The sequence below is a fragment of the Gallinula chloropus genome (genome assembly GCF_964237585.1).
Source record: "Gallinula chloropus genome assembly, chromosome: 3".
NCBI lineage: Eukaryota > Metazoa > Chordata > Aves > Gruiformes > Rallidae > Gallinula > Gallinula chloropus.
In genome coordinates this window covers 119,453,080-119,464,854 of record NC_140087.1, presented here as the reverse complement: position 1 = coordinate 119,464,854, position 11,775 = coordinate 119,453,080, and the positions used below count along the sequence as shown (strand labels likewise).

The following is an 11,775-nucleotide window of genomic DNA, read 5'->3' as shown; positions in this document are numbered from 1 at the left end:
CGCCCACCTCTCTGCACCCTTCTGACAGGTCAGTGGAGGTGGGGAGAAGGTCTCCCCTCAGCCTCCTCTTCTCCAGGCTGAACACCCCCAGCTCCCTCAGCCACTCCTCAGAGGATTTGCCCTCCAAATCATATGGTGGGTCCATTTGGTGGACTATCAGGGGTTTCAAAACACATGGCCAGCTACATTGGTCACTGCCCTGGAAGAGCAGACAGAGCCTCAGCAGTGCTTCCTAAATGAGCTTCTCACATGTGCTACACCCCCCACCACCACCACCATCAGGCCAGCTGAAGTCACCCAGATTTTATGGAATTCTTAATATGGTTTAAACTCAGAGCAGAAGTGGTCCAGAAATAGGAATTGCCCAGGAAGAAATTAGGCTGAGTAACAACCTTTGAAATAAGTACTTAGTGTTTGAATATCTGTGTTTATACTGATCAATGTGTAACGTACATACAAACATATGTGTGTACGTAGAGAGAGAGAGAGAGCGTGTGACTGCTGACTGCTGTTCAAAACTGGAAGCTATAGAAACGAATCTTAAAAAACTGCTTGTTTTTCATAGATAATCTGAGAAAAATATAATATACTGGTTATCCTGCCAGAGGCTGGGCAGCCTGAGAAAGACGGAGTAAAAGTTGGTATCAAGGAGGACACTGGGGAAGAACAGCTCACAAGGGCAACCAGCAACAGGACGAGGGGTGAGGGTTTGAAACCCAAAAGAGTAGATTTAGGTTGGATATTAGGAAAATATTTGGGAGGGCAAATAGTTTGAGAAGCTCAAGCTGTGCCAGGGCAGGGTCAGCTCAGCTGGGAGGGCAAAGTTCTTCCCTGGCAGAGTTGTGGGGCTGTGGCACAGGCTGCCCAGGGAGGGGGCTGAGTCCCCACCCCTGGGGGTGTTTAACAGATGGGTAGATGAGGTACTCAGGGATCTGGTTTAGCACAGGACAGGAATGGTTGGACTCAATGATCTTAAAGGTCTTTTCCAACCTTGGGATTCTGTGATTCTGTGATTCTGTGAAAAAGTTCTTCCCTCTGAGGGTGGTGGATCACTGTCACAGGTTGCCCAGAGAGGTGTTGGAAGCCCCATACCTGTAGATATTCAAGGTCAGGCTTGATGGGGCTCTGAGAGACCTGATCTAGTGAAGATGTCCCTGCTCACTGGACTAGATGGCTTTTAAAGGTCTCTTCCAACCTTACACATTCTATGATTCAATGAAATGGCAGGGAAAAAACCCAAGAGTAATCCAGAGAGGAAGTAGTAGAAATTAAAATGGGATTTATTATAAAATGTAATGTGAAAGATGGTATTCATGTTACAATTTCACACCTTGTAACTGCATCACGTGCTAAACTATTAATTTTGGAATTCATTAGCTGGAAAGTAAGCAGTGCTTTTTCTTTTACTGACATGGAAAATAGCCAGAAGGCTGGATGTAAAGGACAAAATGTCATGAAGGGAAACAATGACCGTGTCACGGCTGCAGATAAGACAATTAACCTGTGTGACAAAGGCAGAATAAGGATCCAGCAGGACTGAGAGGAACAGTCATTGCACGTTCCCAGGTGTTTTACATAACCTTGTGGCCTAACGTCTCTTACACAAGCTTGGATGGTCTGAGGTGGGTTGCACCAAGTCCGGGGGCTTTGTGGTAAAAGCATTCTGAAACCAGACCCTCCTTTCTTATTGGAAGACACCAAAGTACAGGACAAATTTGGCTGGAAAAAGGCTTTTTTTTTCTTTTTCATTGGCTCATGACTGCACTGCCAGCATCCCCAAACCTTTATATAAAGAGGCATTTTTGGGTCTGGGGAACCTGCTGGAGAAGAGAGACGGACAGCAGAGGTGATCCCCCACCTCCTCCGCTGGTAACTCTCTGCCTGGTTCTGGACAGGCACCCTCACATCTTTGTCTTTATACACTTCCTTTCATTAACCTCAAATCTAATGAGTTTTGTGCTTCCATTAACCCCTTCCTTCTCATTACTCCACTAAGCGTGTCCAGTCTGTACGTGTCCTACAGAACCATGGGTTGGTTTCAGGGGTTGCAGGATTAAACTGTGCTTGCCAACCTCCAAAGTGCCAGAGACCCAGAAATCTTCACTCAAGGGGTCATCATAGGGCTTGTTGGCTGTGAAATGTCTGGCTCCCTACAGAAACAGGCATCTAGCCAGCACAGCAGTTGAGAGTTGCATTTTGACCTCTGTATCCTGTCGTTTTTAGTGAGTTGTCACCTTAATTGATGTTCAAGTGATGCAGATGTTTTTTAGACTTTCCTAAGGATGGTGGTGGGCTTGAGTTTGGAACACTTTGTGAACTACACTGTGTTGAAGACAGATAATTTGTGGGTCTTTATTGGTTCCAGAGTAACCTGTCTGATGTTGAACAGACCTGGAAGATAACTTTTCAGTATAAGACCAATACTAAGAAAACAACCCCATGATAGATATCCCAGAATGACCTACGTTGGAAAAGACTCCAGGATTTTCTAGTCTGAATCTGTGCTCAAAGCAGGGCTAATTAGGTCAGGTTGCTTAGAGGTGCATAGAGTGACATTTTTAATATCCCCAAGGATGCCATTTTCACTCTGTCCTTCATTCAAGTCCATTGTATTTTATAAGATTTTGGCTTTGGTCACTCAGGGCACGTTTGAAGCAGCTCCTTGTCTCCCAGTCAGAAGTAGACCAGTGTCTTCTTTCAGTGTCTTCCAGGTGCTCATTACAGGTGAGGAATTCACATCCAAGCTGTGGCCATGAAGATCCTTTACCAGCTCCTGGTTGTCCTCTTCATGATGCTCCAGTGGGCTGCAGGTAAGGTGTGAGGGAGGGGAAAGAGAGGAATCAGAGTTGAGAGAGAGAGAGCATCCACTTTTTCTCTCTTTCATGGTGAATGAGTATTCTCTTTGCACTGTGCAGGTCAGCACTTCATTCCTAGACCAATAGAACGTTGTACAATCCAAAACGGACGCTGCATCCCAGGGATATGTCGACGGCCCTATTACTGGATTGGAACATGTAGCAATGGATTTTCTTGCTGCAGAACGTACGTAGAAGTGCAGCCATCACCATGGCAATGACTGATATCCTCCTTAGCTTTTCTCCAGAGCAACATCTTGACACCATCCTGGCACCATCCTGTCCCACTTCTCCACTGCCAAACCTCCTGGCATAGAGGGGTTTTGCATCCCATGGCAGCCTCTGCTCTTGTGCCATGAAATAAGTAGTATATCACTGCAGAAAACCTACTAGTGACTAACTTGAGGCTTTCTCTTGTTCACCATGCAGGAGATGGAGAGAATGAGGATTCCCTGGATTCTTCTTGGAAATCCTTTCTGCTTCTACCAAATGGCCCCTGAATCACTCTGATCCCACAGCTCCCAGTGGCACCAGTTTCTGCTGCAACAAAAAGCTCTCAAAATCTCCCAATGCAGTAAAGCAAACATCAGCATCTGCAAAAACATAGATATGAACCAGGCTACACTGTGAAAGTTATTTCTTTCGCCCTCTCCCCTTTAATAAAATCAATTATGATGGCATTCATATGGCTGAGTCTTGGGTGTTTTTTTCTAGGGGAGGAGGGGATATGTCCAAGGACTGCTGGCACCATGGGCCCTAGAGCACAGGAGGGATGGTGGCTTTTACAGCTAGGCATTTCTCCATTGGCACCCCACTGTACCCCCATCTCCTGCTTTCCAAAGGCCATATTCCTGGAATGCTCCTGCAGTGACCATGGTATCTTTGTCAGGGATGAAGCCTGGCTTATCTCTGTGGTGATTTCATGGGTGTTTGAAGGTATTAGGGTGGGGTTTTTTCTGCGATGTCAGAGACACTATCCATGCTTTCTGTCTCTTCTGCCCTGCCATCATGGTGTAGCAGTATAGAAAACACCAAGCTATCTACAGATGCTTCTTTCAGAGGGCCTGGAGGCATCTGGGAAATTTCACTTCTAACCACCTCATACAAGGGAAAGCCAGGAACATTTTGTATAACATCAGACCCTTGACAGTGATACAAGCTAGAAAAAAAGATACAAAGAAGGAAAGAGACTTGCAAACACACACATACAAAAGTTATGGATGTGCAATATAGCGATTCGGCCATAATCTTCTCAAAAGCAGTTGCTGAACGTGCACAGAACAGTGCCCACTCAAATATATTACCAAATTGAGGTGTCTTTGGGTTTGGCAAAGTGCTCACATACATTAAAAAAACCCCACCACTCTGAAAGGGAAATGCTGGCTTTGTTAGAGACACAGCTCCCATTTAAGCTGTTCTGCAGAATGAGCGCTCACGGCTCCTCATCTTGCAGGAGATGCTGTGGCACATCTCATTATGCAATGTTTCTGGGTTTCTTCCAGTTCCTTACTGTTACTTTTGTGCTGATTCTGGCACTCTTGTTGGAAATGTTTGTGCTTCAGTTAAAAACCTTTAGAACAATTTATCTCCATTAACTGTAAAAGATGAGTAGTGAAAATAACTTGGACTTTGATGTTTACCTTTGGGACATCTAAAGTTTTGTGAGATCACTCCTGCCATTTGTCTCTAGAAAATATGGTTCAGTTTACAAATATTCTTTGGTTTTTAGAAACTTCAGGCTACTTTGCCTGTGCCAAGGAGCTTTGAAGACATGCTGAGTGCTTGCCAGTCACTCTGTGGTCCTTACATTAAGAGGCTCAACTCTGCACTGGTACTGATGCTTTTGATTAACTGTCAAGTCAAAAATAAGATGAAGGGCAGATTTGATCATACAGATGTGAATCTCCTCATTTCTCCCTACTTACTCAAGAGAACTATGTAATCAATAAAGTCTTCAGCTTGATTAAATACTTTTTGTGTGCTGTTTGAAGTTCAGGACTGTGTACCCATTCATTGTGGGTTCAGATTAGCAATACTTAAAACTTCATCTGTTAACCATGATGTAGCACATGTCTTGCAAATTCCCTTGCAGCTACAGAACAACATCTGAATACTGGTTCTGATCCCTTTGGTGGATCTACTTTGGCAGTGCAACTGCTGCTAACAGCTGTTGCAGCTGATCTAAAGGAGTCTGAATTTCTATGCTACATGCTCCACAATGGCATTAAAGTGCCTTCATCTCCTGGGCATCAATTTTGCCTTGTGGCTAGAATTAGGCTCAGTGCATGTGAAGGAAGCTACAGGATGATGCTACTGTATGACTGAGGATCAGTCTGGTTAGCTAGCTAGGCCACTGACCATCATTCTTGTTCACCTTAGCTCCTCTGTGGAGCACACTGAAACATCTGCTCTTTGGCAGGCTGATATGGCTCAGCCTTTTGTTCATCCTGATGTTCTAGCTATGGCCACATACAGTGACTTCCAGATACCTGGAGGTTTCACTGACATGAACAAACCATCCTCTGGAGGTGTGGGATAGGACAGCAGACAGGTATTCTATGTAGTAGCTTTTTTAATAGGGGTGACACTACTGAAAGACCCACCCAATATTTGCTGCTTTTTTATTTTTTAAACAGAAAACAATTAGGAGCAGAGTTTGAGATTCTTCCTTTTGATCCTAATCACTGTGCTAGATACAGGCCCCTGAGATGGAGGTAAGATCCTCCTTTCTCTCTGGGAAGTGATCTTGGCACAAATACCCAAACATCTTGACCTGAAAAGGGTGAAAGCTCCTCAAAACACCCTGCAGCCCCATTGTGAAGACACTTCCCTTAGTAGTCTATTCCACCTGCATCAGGTAGAGCAGCACTTCAGGCTACCTCTATCAGCTCTTGTGCCAGGGCTCTAAGCACTACTTTATTGCATAGAATGCTGACTTCTTGTGGTTTGCTCACCAAAGCCATTCTATCACTCCCCATTTCAGCTGGACAGGGGAGAAAATATATATTGAGAGGCTCAGGAGATTGACTATGGGACTGACTACATAGAATTCATACCCACCAGTGTCAAGAACACTCAACATTAAAGCCAAGTCCTTGATATTACTTGCACACAGGACCTTGGGCATTGTAAAAACTAACGATGTGACCTTGTTTCCTTGAGGAATCAGGTTGAGCAACAATAACAGTTGGAAGGCAAGGTAACCACAAACTCTTGGCAAGTTGTGAAGTAACTGCAACTTTTGTAATTATATTCCTCCCCATTTTCTGCTTTATGGCCAGAAGTTCATGGGCACACCAGAAATTCAGCTATCATTTTTTTCCTACTTGCTAATGCAGTTATAAAAATATGTAGAAAATTAAAAGCTATGTTAATTAACAGGGTATGCATTTAAGGGAAATCATTTGTAGGTACAATTTCACATGCATATGTATCTGTGTATGTCTTTGCATGCATACATATCCATACAGTTCTGTATACTTGAGAAATTAATATCAAAATACTGGGAAAAAATCACATTGCCAGTAACTAAATTGTGAAAACAATAAGCAATTAAAATGTTTCAGTTGATTTTTTTATACTAAATGATCTGTAAGACACGGTGTCATTTGCAGAGATCCTGGTGAATTAGAAACACTAGTTCATTCAAAAGAGCAAACATCACCTATTGTGATGTACTTCAGGTGTTACACTAAATATTATAGAATCACAGAATGATGGGGGTTGGAAGGGACCTCTGGAGATCACCCAGTACAACCTCCCTGCCAGAGCAGGATCAGCTCAAGCAGGCTGCACAGGACAGTATCTAGGTGGGTTCTGAATATCTCCACAGATGAAGACTCCACAACCTCTCTGGGCAGGTTTTGCATGACAATATTTGTTCACTGAAATGAAATATGATTGGAAAAAGTATTTAGTATTGGTGGTTTTGGATAGTTATTATTGGGTATGTTAGCAGGTGACTTGGTGCAATGGAAGGCTGGTAGGTAGGAAAGGTTCATTAGTCCTCAGATTGTACTGAGGCTCCTCAGTTCTTCATTATATGGATTTATGAATTCAGCTTAACTTGGATTTTGCTATTGAATAGACCACAAAACAATGTAAGTTGGAATGGGTGCTTGGAGACCATCTGGTCCATCCATCTGTCCAGACAGAGCCAGTTGCAATGACAGACCAGGTTGCTTGGAGCTTTTTCCAGTTGAGTCTGAATATCTATAGGGAGATCAAGATTCTATAAATTCTCTGGGCCTCCACTCAAGCCCCTCATTGTGAGAAGGTTTTTTCCTTATATCTGATTGGAATTTCTCTCATTCTGATTTGTGCCTGTTACTTCCTACCCTTCTTCTGTGCACCTCCAAGAAGAGTGAGGCTTCATGTTCTCTATAGCTACCATTAGGTAGTTGAGGCCAGCAATGTCTTCTTAGCCATGTGTTCTCCAAGATGGACAAAAATGATTCCTTCAGTCCCAGCTGAGATGGCTGATCCCATGTTCTAAACTCTGCAGGTGTTTAAAAGAAAGAAACACAATGTACATTCTACAGGACCTTGAGGTGGTGTAGCACACACATTGATTCATGCCCCACTAAGCGCTGGAGTACCTTCAGAGTACCTTTGGAGTAGCTTTAAAGCAAAACTTCTGGTTCACTTTCCACCCAAGGAATCTAGTTTGCACACTAGGCACTACACAAATCCAAGATGCATGTTGGGCATTGTGTCCAATTCTAGCCATCCCATCCCCAAAAGGATGTAATAAAATTGAAAAAAATAAGATAAATATACAATGTGAATGATCCACTGAAGTAGCTGCATCTGGTTTAAGACTCAGCTGGCTGATGTTTTTGACAGGATATGACTTTTCATAGTGAGAAAATAGACAACAGGGAGGATAAGAAAATACCACACAGTAACTGTAGTGATGTAGAGGGGTGAAAATAGAATCTTTATTTGCTTCTTCCCATGGCAGGAAAAGGAGAAATGATGAGCTGGCAGACTGAGAGCAGATAAACAGAAAATGAATGCTCAGCTAAGACAGAACATGTTTGTGGAATTATCAACTGAGGGTGCTGTGGAGAGCAGATGCACAAGTTCAGCTGAGTCATGGAAAAATATTTAGCCATGAGGTCTTCAGCCTGAGGGTCCACAGGCAGCCTCTGGCACTGGATTGCCCTAAACTGGCGTATTTTCCATCACCTGGAAGGGTCTACAGGGACATAACCAAGGTGTGCTTATCTTATTCCTGCACCTTTTATGCTCCTTGCTTAGAATCATAGAATGATTCAATGTGTTAGATTGAAAAGGACCTTCAAAGACCATCTAGTCCAACCCCCTGCAGTGACCAGGGACATCTTCACTAGCTCAGAGCCCCATTTTGAATGTCTTCAGGGATGGGACCTTCACCAACTCTTGGGGCAACCTGTGCCAGTGACCCACCACCCTCATATTGAAGAACTTTTTCCTAATACCCAACCTAAATCTTCCCTTTTCTAGTTTAAAACCATCACCTCTCATCCTGTTGCTTGGGAACAGTTCTTCCCCAGCTTTCCTAGAGGCACCTTTAAAGTGCCTTGTGGGTGCCACTATAAGGTCTTCCCTGAGCCTTCTCTTCACCAGGCTGAACCAGCCCAACTCTCCCAGCCTGTCTTTCTAGGAGAGCTGCTCTAGCCCTGTGATGATTTTTGTGGCCTCCTCTGGGCACACTCCAACAGGTCCAGGTCCTTCTTGTGCTGAGGGCTCCAGGGCTGGACCCAGCACTGCGGGTGAGGTCTCCCCAGAGCAGAGCAGAGGGGCAGAATCCCCTCTCTTAATCTGCTGGCCACACTGCTGGGGATGCAGCCCAGGATGCAGTTGGCCTTGTGGGCTGCAGATGCACATTGGTGGCTCATGTCCAGCTTCTCATCCATGAGCACTCCCAAGTCCTTTTCCTCAGAGCTACTTTCACATCACCTCCTAACCTGTATGGATAACAGGTATTGTCCCAACCCAGGTGCAGGACCCTGCACTCGGCTTTAATGAACCTCATGAGGTTCACCTAGGCCCACTTCTCCACCTTGTCCAGGTCCCTCTGGATGTTATCCCATCCCTCTGGCACAGTAACCTCACCACTCAGCTTGGTGTCATCACCAATGACATCCTAGGCATCCTTAGTGCCCCCTGGCCACTAAGCCAAGGGAAATTTGTTTTAGTTCCATATGTCCAGTCTGTTTTCTTATATTCTGTATTTATGGAGCAGAAAACAAGCAAACTGGGAGCTCAGAGAGGCAGGCAGATGTTTTATATTGCAGTGGATCATGTTGCTCCTAAGCAGGAGCAGTTCAACGTATGTCCCAAGATAGACACCACGGTGGCTTAACGTATCTTACACAAACTGGAGTGTCACAAGAGGTATTGCATGAGTCACCTGGGAGTTTCCAGGAGAAAAGCTTCAATAGGTTTGGAGAGAAACCTTCCTTTTTCACCATGGAATGAAAAGCAACTTGCTTTTGATTGGGTTAGAAGTCTCCCCAGAAGTGGTTAATCTTTTGATTGGCTCAGCTTGTACTTGCTGAGAAGAGGAAGCATCTCTCACCCCCCCTTAGGAAACTCATTATAAAAGAGTCTCTCAAGCCCCCAGCCAAAGCCTTCTGGAGGGGAGGGACCAAGAGCAGGTCTGATTTGGCTGCTGGGCTCACCTGATACCTGGTAACATCTCGGTTCTTTTCACTCTTTCTTTCAATGTCAGTTGTCTTTTCCTCAAAAAAACCCCAACCATTCAAACACAAAAAAACCCTCCAAATCTCTGCATTATTAACCTGAATTTATAGGTTACTAAAAAAAAAGTTTAATCTAAATTTTCCAGAAATTGCACAGGTTGAGTAAGCTCAAATATGTGCTAATATGTAGAATACTTTGATGAAAATACTCTTACTAACTCCTAGGAAAAAACCTGGCTGTGCAGAATCTGTATTTTTATCTATGTCTGTATGTTAAGGACTTTATTTCATTCTCAGAATTGTTACTTGTTTCTCCTGGTATTTTCAAATATGTAAAAATTAATGTAAACTTCTAATACTAGTTTTAGAGCTTTTTTTGGGCCACCCCTACCATCTCTCTACCCCCACTTGCCAGAAATACACATTTTCAGCACAATGTTTCTTCTCCTCCTTGCTTAAAACAACATAATTTGTGACAGATCAGAAAATTCTCTAATGCAAAGATACATGACAGTAACTACCTCTTCTTTACCCACAACCCCCTTCTAGGTTATCTTATCCCATTTTGCTGCTATTAATATTTCGCTGAACTATTAGCTCCTTCAATGAAGGCATTACAGGTTTGTTTTCAGATTTCATTTGTCAGAGGTTAGCTGATTTTGTTGGACTTTTCCATTCCAGAACTGCTGCCTGTAGACTAAGACTGAAGATTTTGAGAGAGTTTTAGCTGTTTTCTCCTTGATAAATTTTAACATTGCAAAACATCTTTTTCAGAAGTTTCTAAATTTGGCTGTATAATCATCTCACTTTGCTTAGTGTTGTTTATTTGTTAAATAAAAGATTTAACTGATAATGAAGCCATGATTGCATTTTGGCTAAGGACTATTTGTAAAATGTGAAAGAAATCCAAGGAATCCAGCTAGTAAAACTTAATGATCACGTAGCAGTCGTGGTGTTGTATGGGTCTCACTGGTTGTTTTTTAAAGTCTGGAGAAAAAGGCAATATAAATGCCACTTTAACACAGTATTTGTGTGGTTCAGAAGGCTTCAGATCCCAGGGACTGCCCGTCATACATCTTTCTTGGTCCTTTTCCTTACAGTGACACAGCAAATCCGCAGCCATGAAGATCCTTTACCTGCTCTTTTCTCTGCTCTTCTTGGCAATCCAGGTTTCTCCAGGTAAGATGCAAAAGAGAGGCAAGAAGGGGGATTTTTGTGCACCTGAAGTAACTTCAGCACATTTTAAGTGCTACTGGTTAAAACTACTAGAAACTGAGCAGGACTTAGTCAGGTAGCTCAGTGCCCATGGTCCCCTATTAAAGCTCCTTCAAAGGTGGGGAAATTCTAAATGCTGAAGAAAAGCGATTTTTTTTCACTTCTGGTGTCTTCCTAAAAAGATCATGCTAAATGCTCTGGTGTTGTACACCTGAGATGATGTACACCTGAGTCTGTGGTGGCCATGAGCTTTGGGTAATAGCCCACTTAGCAGAGCATATGAAAATGAAGCCCAGACAACTGTTTTTGGGTAGGAGCCAGTATTAAAGCCTCTGGGACCATGACCCTTTTCTGTAAGAACAATGAGTCAGAAGGTTTGTATCATCCTCCACCTGTACTTTTAAGGCCATCCATTTAGATGCACTGTGAGGTAAGGATTGCACCTCTGAAAAGCATAGACCTGCTTTGCAATCTCACCTCTTACCTGGCCTTTCACCACGGCCAAATCTGGGCAACAGTCCTTAAAGCAAGTTGGTGGTGAAGGCAGCTCAGCAAATGGGAAGCCCTGGCAGCATCACAACCACATTGCCTTCCCCTGCAGAATGAGAGGGAAAGAAGTTTGGGTTTTGTTCTTGTTGCAGGCCTGTCCTCACCCCAGAGGGACATGTTCCTCTGTAGAAAAGGGACGTGTCACTTCGGAAGATGTCCCATCCATCTAGTCAAAGTTGGAAGTTGCTTTGGGTTCCGCTCCTGCTGCAAATCGTGAGTCTGACATTCATCAATCTTATCTTTGCCATGAGCAGGGCAAATCTATTTTGCCTGTGTCCTCAACCCCAAGATACTATAAAATGTTCAGCCTGGACATAAGGAAAAAAACCCTATTGCACTGTGAGGACAGCCAAATGTTGAAATAAGCTGAGCTCCACGGTGCTCCTTCCCCTGAGATGCACCATGATCTGCCCCAGCAGGAAGGATAAAGCATGTGTATGGCTCCTGTGCAAGGCAAAATATCACGG

At 43.7% G+C, this 11,775-nt stretch overlaps 1 protein-coding gene across 1 annotated transcript; it reads left to right on the top strand.

Moving 5' to 3' along the window:
- Window positions 1-10,665: 10,665 nt before the first annotated feature.
- LOC311190640 (antimicrobial peptide THP2) lies at window positions 10,666-11,525 on the top strand (the record flags this gene model as incomplete). The annotated part of the gene is made up of 2 exons (XM_084262627.1): window positions 10,666-10,723; window positions 11,401-11,525. 2 exons carry the CDS (start codon window positions 10,666-10,668, stop codon window positions 11,523-11,525), a joined length of 183 nt encoding a protein of 60 aa, XP_084118753.1.
- Between the last annotated feature and the right edge of the window lie 250 nt (window positions 11,526-11,775).